Source organism: Myodes glareolus, chromosome 2, assembly GCF_982192425.1.
Source record: "Myodes glareolus chromosome 2, mMyoGla1.1, whole genome shotgun sequence".
Classification (NCBI taxonomy): domain Eukaryota; kingdom Metazoa; phylum Chordata; class Mammalia; order Rodentia; family Cricetidae; genus Myodes; species Myodes glareolus.
In genome coordinates, this window is record NC_142027.1 from 86,585,684 (window position 1) to 86,611,369 (window position 25,686).

Genomic DNA, 25,686 nt, shown 5'->3' on the forward strand with positions numbered 1-25,686 from the left:
CATGCTGAAACAAGCACCCCGTTCTGGTGCTTGGCTGAAGTAATCTAAATGCTGTGGATTAACAGATGACTACCAGTGAAGAGACTACAGCACAGAAGATCTTGTCATCTCAGGTCTTTGGTCAAGTTCGTGGACGCACAGGTCACTTTTCTGTTTTTTTTTTTTTTCAAACATTAGAGACTAAAGAAAATTAACCATCATAGGCCTGTGAGCAAGGTGGCTGAGTTATTCATAATTTTAGGGATTTAATTTCTATGTTTTCTTGCAGTCAACATTCTGAGGATGAAGGTTGAATTAATGATAGCTCGTTTAGAAATTCTGCTATTTATAAAGGCAGGCAGGGCTGAAGTTACGTTTAAGGGAAGATGACTGTATGTAGAAAGGAATGTGATCATGGGCAGTAGTCTCCACCATATAATACTGAAAGATACATGACCGATAAAACGTTACTCAGTTTGTATTGAGTGGACACTGTTGTAGGCAGCTTTAGGTTTTTTAATCATTTTATATACTTATAAAAATATTTTCTTATAATATATACTCACCTATCTCCTACCCATAGATGTAAATTCAACCACCGTGTACCCATTTTAAAAATCCTCTAGTTAATGACAAGAAAACCAGATGTAGATTAAACTGCATTTATTTTGGTCAGATTCTCACGCCTTCTATTAAAGTTTTTTTACTTTTTAGGAAAAGTTAACAAAGCTTTGAGAATGTGTGGGAACAAATGTCACTTTTTATATAATATAATGAAGAGAAATAAATAGTTGTACTAGTCAGTTTGAAACATTTTATAGTTTTCGTTTGTATTTGCTCCCAACTGTGAAAGATACCATGTCTTAGACAGGGTTTCTATTAAGAAACACCATGACCATGGCAGCTCTTATAAAGGAAAACATTTCATTGGGGCTGACTTACAGTTTCAAAGGTTTAGTCCATTGTCATGGCAGTAAATACGGCAGCATGCAGGCAAGCATGGTGCTAGAGGAGGAGCTCGGAGTTCTACATCTTGATCTGCAGACAACAGAAAGTGCACTGCCACACTGAGTAGTATCTTGAGCATATATGAGACCTCAAAGTCCACGCCCACAGTGGCACACTTCCTCCAACAAGGCCACACCTCCTAATTGTTCTATTCCCTGTGTACCAAGCATTCAAACACATGAGTCTGTGGGATCAATTTCCATTCAAACAACCCACCCCCTCTCTTTCCCGGGTTCTCCCAAAGCCACAGGGATCTTGCTGTATATTGCCCAGGCTGGCCTGAGACTTAGAAATGTCCTCCTGTACCCTTCCCCAAGTGCTGACGTTTAAGCATATGTCATCACATGCAGCATCTAAACAAAGTTTATCTTCATGGTCTCATTTCATGCTTTTTAGTTCTTGGTTTATTGATTGAAAACTGTTCATTTGTCTATTAAAGGATTGCAAAATAAGAGTTTAATCAGATACCACAAACCCCAGAAAGTCTTAGATCCAGTGTTCTACCGTGAATCTAGATTTTGAGTGCCTTAATAGAAAATTATTTTACCTCATTTTGTAAATATTATTTCAGGGCTGGCAAGATGGCTCATTAGCAATGGTGCTTGTGGACAAGCTGGACAACACCTTAATTTGATACCTGGGGCCGACATGGTGGAAAGAGCACAACTGGCACAATTATCCTCTGACCTCTCACCCGGGCTCCACCCACACCCTCCTCACAGGCCTTTTCATAATGACAAAATCTGTCTCCATCTGAACTAAAATGCTGTTCAAGGGTAGAATTTTGTGTCGTTGTTTGATATTTATGCTCCTGTTATTTCTTGTGTGCTTTTATTCTTGTTTTAAACTCTTATTAGGTACTTTGTACACTACTCGCCACTGCCTGCTTGTTTGTCTACACCACTCAAAGGAGTGAACCTAGGGCCTACATTCTTCCAGAGGAAATGCTTTACCATTGAGTTGCATTCTCACTCCTCTCTTAGTGTTTAAAAGTTGATTCTGCACTGAGTTTGGTGATACATGCTTATAAGCTCAATATTTAGGATTAACAGTTCAGGTTAGTACTAACTAAACAAGGCCGTATCTCCAGATAAAAGTTACACATTTTGATCTCTTCTGAAGAGTATAAGTTTTGGGGAATTTTCTCAAGTGCATTGTTCCTTTAATACCTTCATTCTTGGGAGTATAGTTTTCTTTTTTCCTGTGGATGAGAAATATTCTGTGGTTGTATGCATTGTTTTTTACGTTGTATATTTTGCATTTTGAACTTTTCGGGTTTTTTAAAACAGGGTTTCTCTGTATAACAGCACTAGTTGTCCTGGGACCTGCTTTGTAGACCAGGATGGCCTTGAACTCACAGAGATCCACCAGCCTTTTGCCCCGTGCTAGGATTAAAGGCATGCGTGACCAAACCTGGCTCATATTTTGAACTTTTTATCTTTCTCTTGAGGGAAATAAAGAGCCATCTCAGGATGTTATAAAATCAAGGTAAAGGTGAAAATTCGCTTTCAAGGTCTTCCAAGAAGACATTTTCTTTCTACCCAATTTCTCCGTTGTGAGAACTGTTTTCTGTCTTTGTTTCTATGAAAGAACATATGCAATGTAAAAAACCTTTGTGTCTGGCTGGAGTCCTGACTCTGGTACAGTATGAGCACCTGAGTTTGCATAGCCACCATGCCTGTGTAACTCTAGCTCTGGGAGGCAGGGCAGGGTGATCCCTAGGGCTTGCTGCTGAGTTCCAGTGAGAGTCCTGTCTCCAAATACACGGTGGAGAACAGCAACTTTCAGCTCTATTCCAGGTGCCTGTGCATGCACACCATATACTTATGTCCTACCTGACTACCACACACAAAGGAGAACACTTTGTGTCTTGAAATATGATTTATTCAGTAAAAATTTAGGTTTTATGATGTTGAATAAAATGAGTTATTAAAATAAATTTCAGCACTTCCCTGATATTTTAAATGTTGAAAAGTTTAGAAAGTTAAAGTTAGGTTGGGGGTTTTTTGCTTTTCATAACTACTGAAAATGATTTTGTATTTATGAGAGAATATTATACTGGGAGCAGATTCCTGTAAAAAGCTTATTTATTTATTTATTTATTTATTTATTAAAAAAAGAAAACTGTCTTTTTTGCTGCTTTGAACCATTAGTGCTAGAAAAGCCTAATTTAAACTTCAGGAAAATTAATGTGGCTTTACTTTAATCTTTGAGCAGTATATCAAGGAGCAGTATACCAACATTTCCCTAGGTTTTTTGTTTTGTTTTGTTTTGTTTTTAATGTATATTCTTTCTGGGTATGGTGGCTCATGTCTGTAATCCCAGCATTCAGAAGGCTGGGGTAGGTTATTTCCAGGCCAGTTAAGAACAGTAGTGAGTAAACCACTGTTTCTAACAGCACACAAAAACTAGTACATTTTTGACTGGGACCCACTCTTATCTTTAAAATCCAGTTTCTTACAGGGCATTAAAAGTGGTGCACACCTTTAATCCCAGCACATGTTAGGCAGAGGCATGGGTGGGTGCTGAGGATAGGAAAATGTTTAGTGTATCCTTTTAGTATCAGATGGTGGATGGATATTATTTGTTGACAACACTGCTTTCCAAGGTAATTGTCAAGTGTCTGTCTCACCCCCAAATGCCACACTGTCATGAGATCAGGGACAGAAGGCATCAGGGCTAAGCTATTCATTATACAGATGAGCAGACTGAGACATCACAGGCTGAGCAATTTTCCCCAAAGTCACTAGTTTCAGAAAGGGCAAAAGCTACTCAGAGTAAAAGTTCACAGGTATGATCTGTCTCAAAAAACCGAAACTTTAAAAAAAAAATCCACTTAATCACTTAGCACCTTATTTCTTTTCCTCTCATTTCTACATGTCAAATTTAAAAAGGCTTTCAGGAAGTTCTGTGATCAATCCTGATCAAAAACCAGAACTTTAGCATAGCATTGGTCACTGTGGGAATCTTTAGTCTTGATACACTGAGGGAGGTAGGGCTTCTTTCCTTGCCTCTATGTAATTTATGTTCCTTGTTATAATTAATAGAGTACTACATTGACCTAATATGTTCTTGTTAATAAGGTTTGGGTGTGATTATTATGGAGTTTTTTTAAATGTGAATATATAATTTCTGTAATTTTATAAAAATTATAAGTAACAAAGATGCTAAGCTGGTCCTTGTTTGTAGCACAAATATTAAAAACCCAAAGACAGATATTGGGGTTCAACCTGAAGATCAGAAAAGCAAAGCAGTTAGCTATTGGCTCTTACCTCTACCTCATACAGAAATGGCGATCCTGCCTCCAGGAATCCTCAGAATGGGACAAAGGTTGAGACCTGTCTCATTCCGCCTTATATTCCTCTCTAGTGCTGGGATTAAAGGCGTGCACCACACTGCCCATTTCTGTGGCAAACTAATGTAACTACTGGAATTAAAGGTGTGTGCCACCATTACCTGGTCTGTATGGTTGACCAGTATGACTGTCTTACTCTCTGATCTTCAGGCAAGCTTTATTTATTAAAATATGAATAAATTATCACTACATTTCCCTTTTTTGGTCTAAAATAAAAAGGGTATAATTAATATAAGAATAAATATATACAATAAGTACAATGATTACATACAATATATACAGGCAATAATACATCAATAATGTCTGGTTTATTTGCATTTGGCAAAAACAAAGAAAATACTCCATTATCTGACTTATCTTGGTGAGTCTTGTTCCAAATTTACTTTTTGTCATGACTTGCTTTCTGTATTTAGTAATAGAGAAGCTGCAGGCTTTAGAACAACTGGTACAGGAGCAACTAGATGCTCAGGATGTTGAAGAATCAACCAGCCCTTTGAATTCTCCTGTATTTGTTGTTAAAAAGAAATCTGGGAAATGGAGAATGGTAATAGATCTAAGAGCTGTTAATGATGTGATTCAGCCATTCCTTTTCTTCTCTGTCACCTAAAGAATAGCCTCTTATAGTTATTGATTTAAAAGATTCATTATACAAGAAAAAGACAAAGAAAATTGCCTTCACACAATGCCTTCTTATAATAATTCTCAGCTTCTAAAAGATATCAATGGAAGGTTCTTCCACAGGAGATGTTAAATAGTCTCTCATTGGGTACCACTCTGTAAATGGAAGCTATGCTTTAGTTTTTTGGTCACCCTGACCTGAATAATCACAAAGAAACTTCATTAATTATAACACTGGCCAGTGGCTCAGGCATGTTCCTAGCCACCTCTTCTTATATTAACCCATTTCTACTAATCCGTATATCGCCACGAGGCTGTGACTTACTGGTGATGTTCTGGCATCTTTCTCCTTCAGTGACTACATGATGTCTCTTCAACTCCTCTCTCTCTCTCTCTCTCTCTCTCTCTCTCTCTCTGTCTCTCTCTGTCTCCCTCCCTCCCTCTCCCTCTCTCTCCTCTTCTCTCTCTCTCTCTCTCTCTCTCTCTCTCTCTCTATCTTTGTTTGGACTTTCCTCCCAGCTTTTCTCTGCTAGCCATTGGCTGAAACAGCTTTACTCATCAACCAGTAAAAGCAACACGTATACAGAAGGACATCCCACATCATTCCACCTTTCTGAATGATGAGATAAAATGTCCCTCCATCTTGCTGTGTCCCATCAGGTCTTTGTCCAGCATATCCTTCTGTACATATATATACCTGTGCATCTTTCACTTAGAAGATGCCTATCAGTGTGAATAATCAATGTGTTCAAGTAATATGTAATATACTTAGTTATGATCACAAGATTCCAATAAGAAACTGTCAGAGTTCTCAATGAATAAACAGACTATGGGATTGATACAGATCTAGAGTAGAAATGAACATTGTGTTGTATGAAGCTGTGAAAGAAGAAATTCAGGATTACTCTGCTGTCTTAAGTGTGAGTGTTCCAGCCACAGTGCCTAGTGTGTACTTCCCGAAGAGGGTAAAGATGTGACTAAAGGCTGTAGAGCTGCCCCTGGTCCAGTATCCACTAGTAATATTCAGAAAGAAGCCACTTAAGATCTTTTTTTTTCCCCCTGAAAAAGTAAGCTTGCTCTCTTCAGGTCTCCCTCATGTGGGCTTTCTGTGCTTGAGCCTGCTGTCTGTTGTATTTGAACATTGTTTCCTTCCCAAGCTCTGCTGTGCTTATCATTGTTCTGCTGTTGGCAAGGCACCTTGGTGTGGGTAACGTGCCGCCAAGCCTGATGGACGTGAGATTCACCCCATCAGTCAATTCTTTACTGTTTAGAGAAGCAAAGAATTAACTGTTGCACGTTGTCCTCTGACCTTCATTCCACATGCACACAGACAATAAATGTATAAATGTTGATTTTAAAAAGTCTTGAAGAAAAATACTTGTTTGCTGAGTTCTTGCCTTCCTTTCATTGATCAAAGTTAAATGTCCCTTTTCCTCCACATCATTTGTTTCTCTAGCCTTATTAATATTTTCCACTTATATGCTTTTGTGGTGTTGAGTCTTTGATTAGACTTTCATAGTTTATATCTATGTGTTTTGCTGTGTGTATTTCATTCTCTGAAGTGAAATGGTTCTGGAGACTTTGTCATTTAATCTATTTTTGTGATTACACATGGACCATTAGTAAACATTAACTCTTGTTCATTGCCTGTTCTTTAGAAGTTCCAGGGAACTTTCGAATGTAGAGACTATAGTCACCTGTGATGACTGTGATCAAGCATGCAGGCTTTCCTCTCCCCATTGAGACCTAACTCTGAAATTTCAAATTAGGAGCATTCACCTTTATATGTAATTTTAAAATTCTCCTAACTCTTGACACAGCCATTTAATTCTAGAGGGGGAGAACTCAAGATGTCAGAAATTTTGAAGGTGTATTTTACCTGGTTTATGTAAGGATGTTCTGTTAATAAACTTTCATGCAAAAGAAAACATTTGAGATGAGTTTTAGAGGATGGACAAGATTTCTGTTTATAACACAGTTGAGCTGGACATTGTGGCATGTACTTTTAACCCTAGCACTTGGGAGGCAGACCCAGCCTGGTCTACAGAGTAAATTCTAGAACAGCCAGGACTACACAGAGAAACCCCACCTCATAAAACACCACCACCAACAACAAGAAGCAAACCTTCCCTCACTCTCCCCTCCCCCCCCAAAAACAACCAAACTACAGGTTTGTTCTCACAATTGAGAACCCATTTGCTTGAGTTTTTTTTCCTGTTTAACCAGTTTTAAAATGTATTACCCAGTCAGTGAAACCCCCCACCCCAAAAAAGTCCGAGTTGCATCAATACTTGAACAAATGGGAAGAAAGTTCTGGTTCAGGCATTGTCATGAGCCCTAGGCTAGGCTTGGAGTAGAATTCTCTATTTGGAGTAGCCATTAATTCTTAAATGCTGATTATGAAGAACTCGAGTTCCTGGGGATACCCAAGATCTTTTCTATTTCTTTTTGTTGTTGTTGTTGTTGTTGTTGTTCTATTGCTGCTGAGTTTTACTTTCATGTTGTATATTCATATTTTGCTAATATTTCGTTAACTAAATTCCAACCAGCCACTATTTAGTTTATGTGGATAGTCTTTTTGACAGTACCCAGACTTTTTGATTTATCTTTCCAGTTGATTTATTTTTTAAACAGGCTGTGTGATGTGGAAAGCAAAAAATTATCTGATCGCCTCTTTTATATCTTTTAACAATTTTGCTATTAATTCTTCAAAGTTGGACGTGTTGTATTTGAAACCTCCAAAGTTTCAGAACTGAGAGAACTAGTAGGAGAGATAAGGAATCTTGGAGCACATGTAGCAGGAGATGGCAGAAAAGCCTTGGACTGTTCTGCCTCTAGGGAGCCAGTAAATCAGGATTGTACTTAGAATGGTGGTTTTCAAGCAGAGCCCTCATGATGTCTTTATATAGCCCCAGGATTTGGAATTAGACAGAATTGGGATTTACAGGGTCAAATTTATTACACTAACTCATAGAATTACTTAGAAGGATCAGACTGAGGTTATTTTGTTGAATAGTAGCTTGGAATTGTGAGTGAGAGGTAGCATTTGCTCGGAAATTCCTCAGTCTCCCTTTCTGTGTTGTCATGTGATATAAACATCATAGGTCTATGAGTTGTGTGCTCATTTATTTTGAGTACATGAACATATAAATAAAGATTATTGCAGAGGCAGTACCTTATAAAAATGTTTATGTGTAAAGTATGAAGTTGACAGGAACAGACCTTTCATTTGTGGTCTACATGAAATATCCCAGCTCAGCACAAGTTATATTGATGTCAGTATGTTCAAAAGCAAATGCAGACTAATTGTGACCTGCATTTATGTTTTGCTGATGTGATAAATAGTGGGAAATAACTAAAACATTCAAATTGAGCACTGGCAAAGAGCCCCGAAGCATTTAGAGAAGCCCATGATTTTTAGGTAGTGTTTGAAAAACACTCCGGTAGGAAGGACACTACATACCGTGTTAGGGCGCAGAGCTCTCTCAGCGTTTCACTGTAGAATCCCTCATTTGAATCACAGAATACAGGAATGCTATGAGTGTCCATTTGTCATTTTCCCATTGATCGTACATAACAGATACCATTTATTACTTTCAAGGGTCTCTTAGCTTTGTTGTAAAAGATAGATTGCCCAAATGCCAGTGTTCAAATGAGTACAGCTTTCAAGATGCAGTCACCAACATATCTTCTGCTACAAATCAGAGATCTGAGGCCCTGAGATTGACACCAAGAATTTTCCATCTTAAGACATGGAAATAAGGAAATTTGTCTTTATTAGGGTATGTTTACATTCTCGATTACTTATTAACACTGATTAAGTTTTTTAAAATGAAAAGTTATGGGCCATAGAGAGGACTCAGCATTTAAGAAAGAGTACTTGCTACTCTCCGAAGGACCTGAGTTCTAATCCCGCCACCCAATTGGCAACTCACAACTACTTCTAACTCCAGTTCTAGGGGATCTGAAACCTCCTGGCCTCTAAGGGCACTAGGCACACACAAGGTACACAGGCATACATGCAAGGACCCCCCTCCCTGCCAATACACACAAAATAATAAAAATGAAAAGTTGTGTAGGTTAACTTCTCTCTGATCATTTCAGAGAGATATTTTTTAATTAACTTGAGCTTTTGGGTTTCTTTACATTTTTGGCTTTGCTTTTTAATGACTCTTTTTTCATGGTAGCATAGTATTGCAACAAACATCACTAACTATTGAAATGAAATGGCTGCCTTGTATTGTTGAGGTGTATCCTGAAGCTCAAAGGCTTTGCATGTAGACCTTTTTTCCTTAGGCATACATACCAAGAAAGACAGGTCACAATGCTAGACCTGAAGAGGAGTATTTGATAACTCTTCCTACATTTTGAATGAGAATAATAAACTACAGAACGAGAACCTCATGTTTAAGGAACAACCCTGAAGCAAAGCTGCTCCAGGTGTGCTTACTGCTTTGGAGTGAAGAGGTTAATGCTCTCTACCATAATATCTTCCTAAGGCAGCCTTTCAAAGAGAAATCAAACAGGATTTGGCCTTTGGAGTACTTGCCATTTAGAGTGCCTTCTCTGTCAGGAACCAGACAGTTCTGTGTGGTAGCTTTTCTTAGAAACGCTGTTGACTAGTTAACATTCTTGCTGTAACTGAGTGAACCCTTGGAGCAGCTGCTATGGCGTATAGATGCCCTTGGTTATTGACTGCTCTGTAGTTGATCTGTCTCTCCCTCTCTCCCTCTCCCTCTCCCTCTCTCTTTTTGCACCCACTAAGTATGTCCTTTCCACTTGGGTGTTGGCAGAGCCTATGAGCAGTAGCTGTTCTGATTTTTGTTGGTTGTTTTCTCTAGGGAACAAGCTACCCTCTGAGTCAGCACTGGACTTGAAGATAAATCCTACAATTCATGAAACTGACTGATTCGACTAAAGGATGGATAGTTTGGGCAGCGTTGGACAGCTCTATGAGGGGTCTGTTTGTTTAACTGGAGGGATTGTCGAGTTCAGCAACTTTTAATTCCCCTAATGATAAGGGGTTGCTGTTGTGAAAACAGGGTTTGTGAAGGAATCTATTCTGGCAATTAATCAAATTTTTATTGACTCTGTTTTCATTTTAATCACAAAACATCATGGAATAATTCTGTAAAATGAAGAAATTGGAATTTGTATGTCCTGAGCAGTCAGCATAGGGTATTTGTGGCTCAAAAATCCAAATTACCCTTTTTTCACATGGGGTTATAAGCTGTCTTGAGTAAACCTTTGGCACTTGGATATTTAATCTTTGCAAGAGAGTGTATGCACTTGTGGCTTGAAACTGGTAGGGTTAAGTGGGATGCAATTTGATGATTAAGTATTCTATCAGATCAGTGTATAAGTATTCCAGACTGTGGCTAATATTTCAATGTGATTTTTAGTAAATGTCAAAAAATACTAATAAGGTAATTTTTACCTTAAAACGTAGGGCTTTTTTGGGCAGGAAAGTTAAAAAAATAAGATTAATAATGTTTAGTTATATAGATTTTTAATTCGTACTGAGGATTTAAAAATGCTATAGGAAGAAAAATCTTTTGTCTTTAATTTTCTAGGCCACAGTACATTATATAGAGATATTTTTGGTTGTCATTTTGAAGGATTGAAAATATGTTGTTAAGATTAAATTTAATTATGTGAAAGCTAATGTGATTTAAAAATAGGAATCATGGAATTTTTTTACAACCTAGCAAACAGGTAAATTTCTTTTCAATATCTTTGTATTTTTGAGGCTAGAAGCTGGAGGTGTCAAGTCACTTCACACTGCAGTTTGAAAACTTTGACTTTTATATACAGTTCAACTTTGGGTCTGTCAGCTGCAGCATGGTTATTACTATGACCAGAATCATGACATTCACTGTTCTGTAGGCCAGTTTTAAGAATTACTTGCAAAACTGAATTTTATTGAACAAAGAAATTATTAGATGAAATAATATCTAGTATTCTCTTAGCTTTTTCTTATGAATTCTTTTGATACTGTTTGGTGGTAGGGTGATGATTTATACAGTCTACCATGTAATTAGATTTGAAGTCAAAACACACCTGTATGGGTCTGGAGAGATGGCTTAGCAGTTAAGAGCTCTGGCTGGCTCATTTTGCAGAGGACCAGTGTTTGTTGTGTCCTAGCACTCACATAGTAGTTAACAACCATCTTCAGCTCAGTTCCAGGCATCCAGTGCCCTCTTCTGGCCTCCACAGGCACTGCCTGTATGTCCTGCATATTGTGTGCTTGCAGGCAAAACACCCATACACATAAATTAATCTTAAAAGTGAAAAATGTTTAACCTCACGCCTGTATGATGCTTGGCCTAATCCTTTCATTTATATCTACTTTATAATAACTCTTTTTCTCATCCCTTTTAGCAGCTTTAAATAAAATAATAAAATGATCATAATGTCAATAATTATTGCCATTAGTTTCATAGATGCAAATGTGACCACAAACATGATCAAGATTTATCATATTCCTGGTTCCTAAGCACCCCCCACCCCTTCTTTCAGTAAAATATAGTCCATCAATTAATGATAAGTTGGGGGGATAGATAGATCATGTATTTTGATGTAGAAAAGACCCAAACATGTATCCACATTGCTAGGATTCTCCGGAAATCCTTTAAATTTTAAAACCATCAGAATTCTTTTTGTCTGTAGCATCTACTAGGTTCCCAGGACCTAAGCCTTAGGAACAACCATGTAACAAACAAGTTTACTGCAGTGTGTCAGGAACTTGAACAGGGAAATGTTTGAGATGGGTCTTCTGTAGATTTAATCTTTTAGGATATCTTCTGAAATTCAAAAGTGTATTTACATTTAGTGGTATTCCTCTTTATCCTGTAACCCTTTTTCAGGCATATTGTTTTACAAAGTCACTAAGTATGTAAATCTAGGTTAAATTGGGCAAAGTCCCTGCATGTTTTAGCTCCTGAGTCCATTTCTGTTGTTACTGACCAAGGAAACCTGGACTGTGCACAGTTGTAGATAAGGAGTGTATAAGGAGGGGGGAAGCTTCACCTTTTTGGGGCTTAAAATTGGAGTTTTAAAAGCAGTCGCTTTAGTAATTAGATTCAAATTTCCAGTTTATTATAAACAATAATCTTGAATTAATTGATAACTCAATGGGTTATCTGTTATGAATTGACCCTGAGGATTTCCAAATCTAGAATTGTAAGTATTCTAATAATGATTATTTTATTAAAAACAAATGTGATCAAGGGTATGCAAAGGATACACATAGAGATTCTTGAGGAGGAGGGAGAATTGTTATCAGTTCAAGCCCAATCTATGCTAGCTACAAAGTGAGTTTAAGGCTGTCCTTGGATACATAATGAATCAATGTCTCAAAACAAAACAAGAGTAAGAAAACCATTTTATTTTAGTAAGTTTTTAAGTTAGTATGTCTTCCATCAACTTTTCTAATGTCTTAACTATGTAAAATAACTGTTACACGGAGAAAATTTTTCATCATGAAGTCTCTTTTAGACACTTCTGTCTTCTTAAAACATCACTTTCTCTTCTTAAAATGTCAATACTCTAAACAAAGATCATTTAATTGACCTCCTTTGCTCTGACTTTACTTGCCAGTCTCTAAAAGACAGTTTTATCTATTGAAATGTTGAGTCAGTGTTTAAAGCTTCCATTTCTGATGTGGTTCTGGGTTTAGGGCCTTTCATATTCTGTGCCAGTTTTGTCTTTTATTTTTAAAGATCTATTTTTTTAAAAAAAAAGTTTATATCTGTATATGTGTGTGTGTGTGTGTGTGTGTGTGTGTGTGTGTGTGTGAATGAATTGTATGTATGTGTACATGCCTACACTTTTCCTGAGAGGCCAGAAGAGGGCATTATGTCTCTTGGAGTTGGAGTTACATGTATTTGTGAGCCTCACCCAGTGAGGGTGCTAGCAACCAAACTCATGATCTCTGGAGGAATAGTAAGTGCTCTTAACCACGGATCTATCTCTCTAGTCTCAGTGTTAACCTTCTAAAATCAACATATATGTCTGTAACCTGTGTGTGTGTGTCTGTGTGTGTGGAGGGGGAGGTGGGGTACTGGATCTCGAACTCAGGACCTTATGGTACTGTGCTGGTGAAGACTACCAACAAACTATATCCCTTGTTCATTACTATGTTCTTTTATTCCCCCAAACCTTTTTCTCTTCTCTTTTTATGTAAAATGTATCTAGTCAAGACGTCCAGAACATTTGCTCTTTGTTTCTCTTATAGTTGTAGAGCAGAGTAATGATCAAATGTAGCCATCCTGGGGACAATTTATGGTATCTATGCAGAAATCAGGCCCAAAGTGCAATCCTTAAAGGCCTGCTTGGGAGGCTGCTGCCCAGCTGGTATATGAGAACTGAATTTTGAAGACTTCTCAGTCTTTTTTGCTAAAATGCTCTTCTGCAGTAAGTGATGTTTGTGTCACACAGTCTGTTTCTTTTCAGAATTCATAATTCTTTTGTGCTGGTTCAGGGGATACCTTTGGGACTGGTCCATAGTAACAACTTTGGGCATCAAATCCTCATAGGTTTTTCCTTGCATATAAATTGCACATGTAGAGTGCAGAGTTTATTCGTGGACCACACAATGTCTTGTCCTCTTAGATTCCAACTGTGTCTTTTTCTCTTACCCCTGATTGAGCATCACAATGATAAATCTTAGCTGTCAGTAGAACTATATGCTGAGTGGTACGCATCCTAGTGACTTTCTGAATGTGTGGGTAGAGTCTTGGACTCAAAGTGGTTTTAATCACTTAAATTTACTGAAGAATTTAAGAGTTATATTGTCAAGCAGCTTTACTTACAGGCAATAACATAAGGAATGTTCAATATCTTTCTGATGCTGTTACTTTTAAATGTCTTATTTTAGAAAAGTGAAGGTTGATGTACATTCTGGACAGCTCCCGAGCATGTCATGTGTTGACAAAGTGAGCTGGTATTTGTAGGAGGAGCAAGTTGTTAGAAGTGAAGAGAATCCTCTTTACAGTACTGTGTCTGGAAGAGAAGTCCATCCCTCCATATTTTTGTTTTCCAAATTGTCTTTAACATGTTTATCTTAAAACTCCCTATGAAATTGTATAGCTTTGTGTTTGGATCTTATACATGGTTGTTAGACTTCTTCTCAGGTAGTATCAGAATTGATGCAAGGGTTTTCTTGGTTCATTTTTTTCTGTTGTGTAGATACATAATAGCTTGTAAATTTTCTACAAATGCCAATTTTATATTTGGCTTACTTTTTTCCCCCCTTATATGATAACTAAGCCCTTAGTTTGATGTCATATAGATTTGGGCATATGACATATTTGTATTGTTTCCAGCTGTTTGTTTGTTGTATGAGTGTTCTATCTGCCTGTGTACCTTTATGCCAAAAGAGGGCATCAGATCCCCATAGAGATGGTTGCGAGCCAACAAACACTTGCTAGGAATCGAACTCAGAACCTCTGGAAGAGCAGCCAGTGTTCTTAACTGCTGAGCCATCTCTCCAGCCACTGTTGCCAGTTTCAAAACCAGTGTTTTACAGTTTTGTATGCTTTTCATTCTGGAAAACTTGGATACATTTGTTTCTGAGGAAACATCTATTTTAAATTTTCCCGTTGAAGAAAAGAATTACCTTATTTTAAATTGAGAGTTTGTTTATTTTTGTTTTTTGAGACAGGGTTTCTCTGTGTATCCCTGGCTGTCCTGGAACTCACTCTGCAGATCAAGCTGGTCTCAAACTCAGAGATCCACATGCCTCTGCCTCCTGAGTGCTAGGATTAAAGGCATATGCTACTACTGTCTCACAAAAATGTTTTGTGTGTTGTGGGGTGGGCATATATACCACTCTTCTCAAGTGGAGGTCAGAGGACAACTTTTTAGAATGGATTTTTCACGTTTACATGGCCTGTGGGCGTCAGATGCAGGTTACAATGCTTTCAAGGTGAGCACTTTGACTTGATAAGCCATCTTACTCTGAAAAGACTGCTTTGTAAGTGTCCTAGAATGGAATTTAAATACCCTTACCATTTACTTACGAGACACTTACTCAGTGACTCTCCTACCTTTACCATGGGGTCCAGGGATCAGGATTTTACAGCAAACCCTTTAACTGCTAAATCATCTAGCTAATGTTTTTTACGCTGTATGTGTCCTAGAGACCTCCAGTCATCATAATAGCAGTAAATGCCTTTACCCACTGAGCTGGCTTGCCAGCCTGCAATAAAACTGTATTATTTTTACCAGTCTGAGAAGCCAGTTTCAGTTTCCGTTTCTTGGAGCTTGGGAGGAATGGCTCATTGGGTAAGATGATTGCTGAGCAAGCTTCAAAACCCGTGTTTGAATTCTCGGTAAACATTCACATAATAAAATGCAGAATACAGAGGCACATGTTCTAGGAGGCAGGGACAGGAGCATTTCAGAGGCTTGTTGGTCAGTCAGTCTAGCTAGTTAGTTCCCTGCCTCAAAAAAATTAGATGGAGATGTTAGAGAGACGGCTTAGTGGCTGAGAACACTTGATCAGTCTTTCAGTGGACGTGCGTTCACTTCCCAGAACCCATATCTGGTAGCTCACAGCCTCCTATAACTCAAGCTCCAAGAAATCTTGCCATTCTTTTGGCCTCCATAGGCATTGCACACAAGTACAGTCTGTGTCTGTCTGTCCCCTCCCCCGACACCCCCCACCAAAATAATTGAATTTAAAAATAAAATGGTGAATGATAGAGAAAGACACACGTTGTTGATCTCTGACATCCTCACATGGATATGGCTACCTACATCATGTACATATATGTATAAACTGTACATAAATAAGAATTTCTTTTCTTTATCAATACACAAAGATACCTTTATGTTTGAGGGATTTGTATTTTGTATTATTCGTTGCATAATTTATTTCCTTCTGGTTCCTTTTTGTTTTGGTCTGAGACAGGGTCTCAGAATGTATTTGTGGCTAGCCTGGAATTTGCTGTTTCTCCCTGGTGGGTCTCTTATTATAAAAATCTGCCTGCCATTTCCTCTTCGGTGCTGGGCAAGCCATTTTGTTTTCCTTACTGAGTTTTAAGAACTATGCCTTATATAGGTTAACTCCTTATTAACTTTAACTTTATTAAAAGTGTTCAAATTGATCTTAAAAAAAATGTAGTTAACATTTTCTTTCCTTGGCAGGAGACGACGACAACACAGTCGTCGACGAAAACACAGGATTTTTCTGTGTAGTCCTGGCTGTCCTGGAACTAACTCTGTATATCAAGTTGGCTTCAAACTCACAGAGATTTGCCTGCCTCTGTCCCCTTAGTGCTAGGATTAAGGACCGTTTTTGATATTTGTCTTTTTGTATTTTTACATGTTTTCTTTAAAAAAAAAAAGCATTAGAGCCTAGCACGTTGCCACATCTGACTACTTCAGTCACTTTCCCCTGAAGTTTGTTTTACCATCCTTTTATTTTCATTTCCTGTGTAAGGGTGTTTTCTAGTATGCATGCAGTAATCACAGAGGTTACTGAATCCCCAGAACTTCTGTTACTATGATTGTTATCTGCCCCGTGGGTGCTGAGAATTGAACCCAGGAAGAACCCCTTTGGAAGAGCAGGCAGTGCTCTTAGTTGTTGAACCATTTTTCAGCCTTTTTAATATTTGTTTTTCATGTATATTTGAGCTTTTTGGTGTCCTGATGTCTTTTTTTTCTTAAAGATGTATTTATTTAATTTTATGTGTTTGAGTGTTTTGCCTATGTGTGTGTGTGTTCTGTGTTGGAACACAGTACCAGTGCCCATGGAGGTTAGAGAGAGAGCATTGAGTTCCCTAGAAATAGTTAACAGATGGTTATGAGCCACCATGTGCTTCTTGGGAACTGAGCCCAGGTCCTCTGCAAGAGCAGCCCTGTTGTCTTGATGAATTTCCACAGAAGTCTAGAATATCTTAAGGACTATGGTGTTGATCACCTCTTACTATTATTGATGTAATTACTACTTTTTCCCCCATTTGTTTTTCTAACTTCCTTTTTGTTTGTGTTTCTTAATTGTTCTATTCCTGCTTTCTTAATGCATTCTTTTTTTTTAAATATTTATTTATTATGTATACAATATTCTGTCTGTGTGTATGACTGCTGGCTGGAAGAGGGCACCAGACCTCATTACAGATGGTTGTGAGCCACCATGTGGTTGCTGGGAATTGAACTCAGGACCTTTGGAAGAACAGGCGATGCTCTTAACCTCTGAGCCATCTCTCCAGCCCTCTTAATGCATTCTTTCTCACACAGATATTTAGCTTGTGCATATTATTGTTCTTACTTTTGCTGGACTAGCATATTTTTTAGGTTCATTTAAGTAGAATTGTCATCTGAATAACAGATAAGAATTTAATTATTTTTTCCAAAGTCTACTCATTTGTGTGTAGTTTATGCTTTCTTTTAACCAGTAGTTAATGTAAATGAGGTAGGTTTTGTGTATGTTTCACAAAAACATATTTCATTGTTCTCCTGCCTCATTCAACTTGGTCATTGGAATGATTTGGTTATTAAATATTTTTGTTGGTATTTAGTTTACATATTGCAAGACTAAAACCTTAATTGTGCATGTGGCTTACTTGATTTTGGTATAATCATAAGACTGCAACTGTGACTATGAGCTAAGTAGATAAACTGTGCTTTTACTAGTCTGTGCTCTTCTCCTCTCCAGTCCTTAGTGCCACAGTTCTGCTTTTCTATTCCTAGGCTTGCCTGTTTGTGAACATCATGCAAATAGTACCTTGTACTTAGTGGTCCTTATGTACTTGGCCATTTTAATTTAGTATTTTATGGTTCCCATAGTAGTGTGGGTTCTTGTTTGTTGTAGTCTATGCAGTATATCATATCTCACTGAGCCGTTTCTCAGTTGACAGATATTTGGATTGGTTACACTTAAGTAGTGATGATCATGTACTGTGGGCATTCACATACATACATTCCTTGCATGGACATATGTTCTTACTGCTCCTGGGAAATATACATAGTTTGGGAATTTTCAGGACATGTTAACTTGAATAACTTAAAGAACTGTTAAATTCTTTTTTTTTTCTATTCAAAAATTTACACTTCCTCTCCCCCACTTCCCCTCCTCCCTCCCTCCTTAAGAGAGGCAGGGAACCCTGCCTTATGAGAAATCCAAGCCCTGCCCCACCCCCATCCAGGCCTAGGAAGCTTTGCACCCAAATAGACTAGAGTCCCAAAAAGCCAGTACATGCAGTAGAAACAAGCCCCAGTGCCTTTATCAATAGCTTCTCAGTCAGTCCCCATTGTCAGCCACAGTCAGAGAGTTTGGTTTGATCGCATGCTCATTCAGTCCCGGTCCAGCTGGATTTGGTGAGCTCCCATTAGGATAGGCACACTGTCTCAGTAGGTGAACCAACCCCTTGCGGTCCAGACTTCCTTGCTCATCTTCTCCCTCCTTCTGCTCTTCAACTGGACCTTGGGAGCTCAGTCCGTTGTTCTGATGAGGGTCTCTGTCTCTATCTCCATCCATAGCCGGACGAAGATTCTATGGTGATATTCGAGATAAACATTAGTATGATAGTGGGGCAAGGCCAGTTCAGGCACCCTCTGCTCTTCTGCCCAAAGACCTAGCTAGGGACATCCCCATGGACACATAGGATCTCCTCTCAAGCCAAGTCTCTTGCCAACCCTAAAATGTCTCCCTTAATGTGGATATCTTCTTCCCTGCTCCTATAGCTGCCCTTCCTCCATCTTCACCCTCCCACTCCCCCAAGCTCTCTCCAGTCTTTCCTTTCTCTCTTTCCTCTCCCTCTCTGCCCTTGCCCCACCCCCACCCCAACCCCTACCCTCACCCCCATACTCCCAACTTTTGCCCGGCATCTTGTTTCCTTTCAATTTCCAGGAGGATCTATATATGTTTTTCATTGGGTTCATCTTGTTATTTGGCTTCTCTAGGCGTGTGAACTATAGGCTTAATGTCCTTTGTTTATGGCTAGAGTTCACTAATGAGTGAGTACATACCATATTCATCATTTGGGGTCTGGGTTATCTCACTCAGGCTAGTGTTTTCTATTTCCATCCATTTGCATGCAAAATCAAGATGTCATTACCGCTGAGTAGTACTCTAATGCATATATATTCCACACTTTCTTTATCATTTCTTCCATTGAGGGGCATCTAAGTTGTTTCCAGGTTCTGGCTATTACAAATAGTGCTGCTGTGAACATAGTTGAACAAATGCTTTTGTAGTATGATTGGGCATCTCTTGTTAAGTTCTTTTCAAGATCACTGCACCACCGTTTTACATTTCTGCCAGAAAGAATAAGAGCTCAGATTTCGTCCAGCCTCACCAACAGCATTTGTTACCATGCTCTTAACTGACTGTAAGCATTCTAGAGAATGATAGGGTATGTCATTGTGGTTCTGATCTTCATGTCCCTAGTGTTATGTTTCTTTACATGTGCTCAATTGGCATTTATATGTTGTCTTTGAGAATGTCTCTGATCAAATTGCTTGCATAGTTATTTAATTCAGTTGTTTTTATTGTACGCTCTAAATGGTTCTCTCTCTATTACCCACGCTAGACTTTTACTGCAGCCTTCCCATCATGATCACTCCTTCTAAAGTACAGAAATGTAAGTTCTTATTAGTCCCAGTTTGAACATTTTACATGTTTTCCTTTATTGTTTGTGCCGTAGGTATCAAGACCATCACTAAGTTGAAGGCCACAGGGGCTTACACCTGTTTTCTTCCTACAGTTTCATGGTTTTAGTTATTTTTAGGACTTTCAGTTTGATTTATTTGTTTGTTTGTTTATTTGGTTTTTCAAGGCAGGGTTTTTCTGTGTAACAGCCCTAGCTGTCTTTTAACTCCTTTCTATACCAGGTTGCCCTCTAACTCAATCTGCCTGCCTCTGTCTCCTGAGTGCTTTGGGATTAAAGGCCATTATGGCCCCCCCCTCTCTCGCTCTCTCTTTATGTAAATACATTTTAAAAGCTGTTCTACATATAGTATGAAATTTGTATTGAACATGATGTGTTTTGTTTCTGTTTTATTACTGTTTCCCACACGGCAAGACCTCCCCTTTGTGATCCTCCTCTTTCTGTCCTCCTGAGTACTTGGATTACAGATGTGTGCCATGATAGCTGGTTTGTTGTGATTATGTGTGTTGATCACATAGATAATTTTCATGCTCCTAAGTAAAAAGTACAAGAAAATTTTTTTTCTGCCTTTTCCCCCCGCTTGTTTTTCAGTGCTGAGGTAGAACACAAGGATTTGTGCTCACTAAGCACACTGCCATTGAGCTACACTGCCAGCAAGTACTAATCTTTAGTGGCTTTTAACTTATCTATCCTTTCTAAGTATTACACTTTTCTAGAATTTGACCTCCATTTGTGTTTTGAAATATCTCAGACTTTTTTTTTAAATAATATCCTCCCACTCTTACATTCCAGGGTTTTTAGGTAAGGAATTGTTTTCTTAATGAATTGGTTGTTGAATTGTTTTTTTACCACAAAAACTCCAGTGACAAGTCCTAAAATGAAAATTATCTAAGGATAGACTAGTGTTCTGGTGTGTTTTTCAGTTCAGTTCAGTTAAGATGAAGTAGAGGCCTTCATCTTAAACACACACACACACACACACACACACACACACACACACACACACTACCTTCTTCCTCTCCCTTTCTCTTCAGAGCCAGTTCAAGTAGAGGCCTTCATCTTACACACACACACACACACACACACACACACACACACACACACACACACCCTACCTTCTTCCCCTCCCTTTCTCCTCGGAGCCATTATTCTCCGAATTTATTGATGAGGTGTGTGTGGGTTTTTGTTGGTGGTGTTCTGTTTTATCTGCTTGAATATTGCTTCTCCAAAATTTTTTCTCCTGGATGTTCAACTTCATTTTATATTTTATGTCTCTTAATCAGTCTTTTGTACTCTCTAGTTTTATTTTTAGCTAGTCTCTGCAGTGTCTTTTTTTGATCTGCTTTAGTTTACCTTCTGAGAGCTTTTTCTTTTAATTTTGATGCTTTTGCTTTTTTTTTTTAATTTTAACTTTTAGAGAGCCTATTTGCCCTGTTCAGTTTTGTATCCTTTGTTTTAATAGTGAGAGTTATTTTTTTTTTCGTAGCTCCCTTTATATGCTGTTGTCTGGGATATTTTGTATCAGGGTGAATTCTCATGAATATTGTTCATTTGAATTTTATTACTTTTTGATTTCTGAACTAGAATCTAGCTCTATGTCACAGGCTGGCTTTGAACTGGAAGGCCTGCCTCTGCCTCCTGAGTGGTAGGATTATTGGAATGTGCCACCATTTAGGTTTGAGTTCCCAAGTGGGATTGCTTCCTGGGGATCATGCATGCACTCTCTGAGAGTGGAAGCATTCATCAAGGTAGTGTAGTGCTTCCTTCCTCTAAGTGTCTGTCCGTATTACATTGCTGTAAAGTGCAGTCTTATGCCTGTGCATGAGATGTATATGGCTTGACAAGTCATGTTCTAATTCGCAAAGTACAGTATAACTTGTGTAGTGCCTACAGGGTGTAATGTTCCAGTTTCTTCAAATCAAACTCTGCCATTCCTTCCCTTCTGTACAAGCAGACTGCCCTTTCTTTCTCTAGCTCTGTATTCACTGCTCTTACATCTTTTCCAGAATCCTTGCTTTGCACAGGGTTTTGGTTCTGTTCTCCATGTGTTATGGACTCAAGGCTATATTTCAAATGTCTTCAAATTCTTCTTTAACTCATTGTCTTGTTTTTCTTGTTTTTTATTCCTGATTGTATTATAAATTCTTGTGTGGGACACTCTTTTCTAGTATTGTGTATCCATAACCGCCATTGGGTTGAAGAGGACATTTGTGTGCTCTTGTTTTCCAGAAGCAATACTATCCAAACTACTTGTTCTTATTGGGGGAGAGGGGGGATGATTGAGTTCATAGCTATTAGCTTTTAATTTGTATAATCTCATATAATTTGATGAATTTTTTTATTACTGTTGGCAAGTATTTTTGTTTGTTTGTTTCTCTTAAGATTTCTAGAAGTACTGGCTGGGCGTGGTGGCACATGCCTTTAATCCCAGCACTTGGGAGGCAGAGGTATGCAGATCTCTGAGTTTGGGGCTAGCCTGGTCTGCAGAGCATCTGACGGAACAGCCAGGGCTACAGAGAACTACTTTCTCAAAAAAAAAAAAAAAAAAAGAAAATAATAGTAATCTAGAAGTACAATTATGCCTCTTAAAATAATGGTACATTTATCGCCATAAATCAGCCTGAGTTCTTTGTCTCTCATTTCTTTGCTTGCTAATAGCCTTGAGTATCTGTCTAGCTCTGTATTGTTGCTCACTTCTATTTATATGGACACTTTCCAGGTGCTCTACAATACTTTATGCTTACGGTTACTTATATTTTTCAGTTTGAAATTATAGACAGTATCACCCTGACCATGATTGACAAAAAAGATAGTTCAGAAATATGATGGTGAATATTGTTAATTTGAGGTATTTAAATATATGTTTTTATTCTTAAAATATATGTTTTATTCTTCTAAATTGTCTTCTATGCTGATATGTTACATGTTACTTACTATGATTTAGCGTTCTGTTGACTGAGTGCCAGGGTGCTGTAATAACAACTGATAATCCTTCTCATAAGGAAAGACAGAAATTGCAAGTGGATACTGACATGAAATGGAATTTCAAATGAAGAAATATCATTTGCCAATATCATTTTTAGTAGGGAACTTTTTTTCTGTAACAAGTGGATTCTGAATCCTTTCTGAAATTATTTTGTGATTAAAGATGTGGAAGGGAAAGTGTTTTCAAGTAGAAATTTTTTATTATTTAATTATTTTTTTGAGACAGTATCTTTCTGTGTGACCCTAGACAGACTGGAATTCACTTTGTAGATTAAACTGACCTCAGATGTGTTATTCTCCTGCCTCTGCCTGCTGTGTGCTGGGAATACAGGTGTGTGCTTAGCTAAGGGCCCTTAATTGGGGATCATCTTCCCCTGATTAGGCAGTTTGTTCATTGTAAATCAGTTCCCTTGTGTGTGACAACCTGTTTATGTAATATTTTTCTACTCCTCCATGCTGTTTACAATTTAGTGTTGTGTTTATTAACAGGCATGTCAAGGTACATTGTTGTTTAAGCACTTATGTGTGAATTCTTTAATATTCTATAAATATGTGAGTGATACAGTGTCAGTTTTTTAGGTAATTTTACCTTTAGCTACATAAGTGTCCACGTGGGTGCTAGCTAATGCTCAATGTGAACATGCTTTAGTTTCAGTGTATGTGAGTAATTCTAGTAAGCCTCAACTCACAGGTAGAGACTACAACTTTGCATTAAAATAGTTTCACAAGGCCTGGTGGTGACAGCACATGCTTTTAATCCCAGCACTCTGGAGGCAGAGGCAGGTGGATATCTGTGAGTTTGAGGCTAGCCTGATACACAAGAGCTAGTCCCAGGAGAGGTTCCAAAGCTACAGAAAAACAAAACAAACAAACATACAAAATTATCAGAATTGAGAATGGTTCAGCAAAGTCTTGATACTCTATAGTGTAAATTCCCTTTTGGTGTTTGTCGTGGTATTTAGCCTTGATTTGTTTTGTGTTCTAATTCTATACCTACTAAGGCCCTGAACCTTTCCATTAGCTTAGCTACATCTCCTCCCACATAAGCCAAGTCATCACTGACACTACTGAAATGACTCCACATACTCTTTCTTGTCCTTCAGATGAGACAGAAATTGGTGTTGATTGAATCTGAGTTTAAATCTTGTCTGTTAATCTATGTTTTTACTCATAATTCTTTTGGCCTTTAGTTAGTTTGCTCATCTGTATGAGGATGAAATAGGCTGATGCTCAGGAAGACATTTAGATTAGTGCCTGGCATGGGTTAGGGGGCAGAATCACTGCCATACACAGTGCTGATAAAAACAGAAAAGTAGTGAACTAGTTTATTCATCTTTGACCTGCAGAATTTTCCTCTCAGGGAAACTTGGAAATTAGCTTTAGGGGAAACTATGTAAATTCAGTCCATATTATTAACTAAGTAGTTTTTTTTTTTAAAGCTACAGAGTTTTAACGTTTCTTCTGAGGTATTTGAAATTTCTGATCTACTTCAGTGTTGATATAGCAGAAGCTGAATTACAGCAATTACAGGGTGCTTGGTTGAGAATTTGCAGTTGACCCTTGTTTGAGTCTGACTCCTTGTTGGCTTTGTACATGTGTCTTTGACTAAAGAACATAAACTCTGTGTCTGACTTATATTGTTAATACCTAGTCTACCTGCTTGCTGGTAGGTGCGCATAAACTGTTGCCATCGTTGTATTGAGGCCCTTTAGAAGTGCAAAGTGCTCTTCAGAGACAAAAGTTCCTTTCTCAGTTTTAAGCTCAATTTTGTTCACCTTATTTTCTGAAAACAAAGCCTTGATGTCTTATGAGACACTGTAAATTGAAACACATCCCATTAATAATAGCTCTGTGGCCAATAGCTCTGTGGTATTTTGGGTTTTTTGTTTGATTGTTTTTTCCAAATGTGAAGGTTTTTAGACATTCCCGAAATAGCAAACAGTTTTTGGACAAGTGCGGTTTGTAGCTCTAGATCTCCTCTTCCATCTCAGCTCAAACCAGCCACCTTCATTAAACCTGTGACTAATGCACCTGGCTCTGGTTAATTTGCATTTCATTTGCATTTATGCATGTTGTTGTCAGTATAATTTCTGTTCGTTTTGTAGATCATCTTATGCTTTTACATGTTACTTGTTCATTTTCTCAGCTGGCTTAGAATATTCCAAAGGGTAAAAACACTGTTTCTACCTCCTCTGCAGCATTTGTGGGAGAGGGTACTTTGTTCAAGTGGCGTCCATGGGCTGGGATTGAGTAACTTGCACTTGGACACGCATTTGCCCCTATTTCTGGCTATTTGGTGTATGCTTAGAGTTACATACAGGCATCAAAACAGGACTTGTTTAAAGATTTGGTGCTTAATCTGCCACCATGCATTTTAACATAGTCTTTCTTAACCGTTATATTTGGCTGAAGAAATTTAATAGATTTTTATTAATTTAAATTTTAATACTGTAACATTTGGGGAATTGTGTTGTTTGGGCAGTAATAAAGAATTCAAAAAAACTTGAGAAAAAGCTATTCAAGAGCCTCAGTTCTGGTAGTTTTCATTATTTCATTAAATTAATTTATTAAATCTCTAGTGATTCTTGCCATAGGGTTAGGTTATCAACTTTGATAAGAAGGAGCCTGTTGCCGATTCATTTGGAAATGACTATATTAAGAAAAAGAAACTTCTTCACATTTACTTTAATTGGCGCTTTCCTTAAAACAAGATTTTTTCCTTTGCACTTTAAATTAATGTTTCTTTCACATGAGTGTTTACATTTTATTTTCAGAATTTTTTTCTCTCTAAAACCAGTCTGCTGCTCCTCTAAGACCCTATTTTGCATCTTCCCCAGGAATGTCACTCTCTGCTGGATCTTCCCCTCTCCATTCCCCCAAAATTACTCCACATACCTCTCCTGCTCCTAGAAGAAGAAGCCACACTCCAAACCCAGCGAGTTTCATGGTGCCGCCTAGTGCCTCCACTCCTGCCAATAACCCTGTTCCTCAGACTCCGTCCTCTGGTCAGGTGATCCAGAAGGAGACTGTCGGAGGGACGACTTACTTCTATACAGATACAACTCCAGCACCTTTGACTGGAATGGTAAGGCCCCCAATACAGAGGGAATTGGCGCTCTTAGAAAA

General features: G+C 38.1%; 1 protein-coding gene across 4 annotated transcripts in view; it reads left to right on the forward strand.

Moving 5' to 3' along the window:
• Positions 1–25,686, forward strand: part of Pan3 (poly(A) specific ribonuclease subunit PAN3) — a 110,177-nt gene that overhangs the window by 57,466 nt on the left and 27,025 nt on the right. For all 4 annotated transcript variants that reach the window (XM_085685151.2, XM_085685154.2, XM_085685156.2 and 1 more), the window contains one exon: positions 25,398–25,645. In XM_085685151.2, the coding sequence (XP_085541277.1) occupies positions 25,398–25,645 (248 nt within the window). The remainder of the gene's footprint in view (positions 1–25,397; positions 25,646–25,686) is intronic.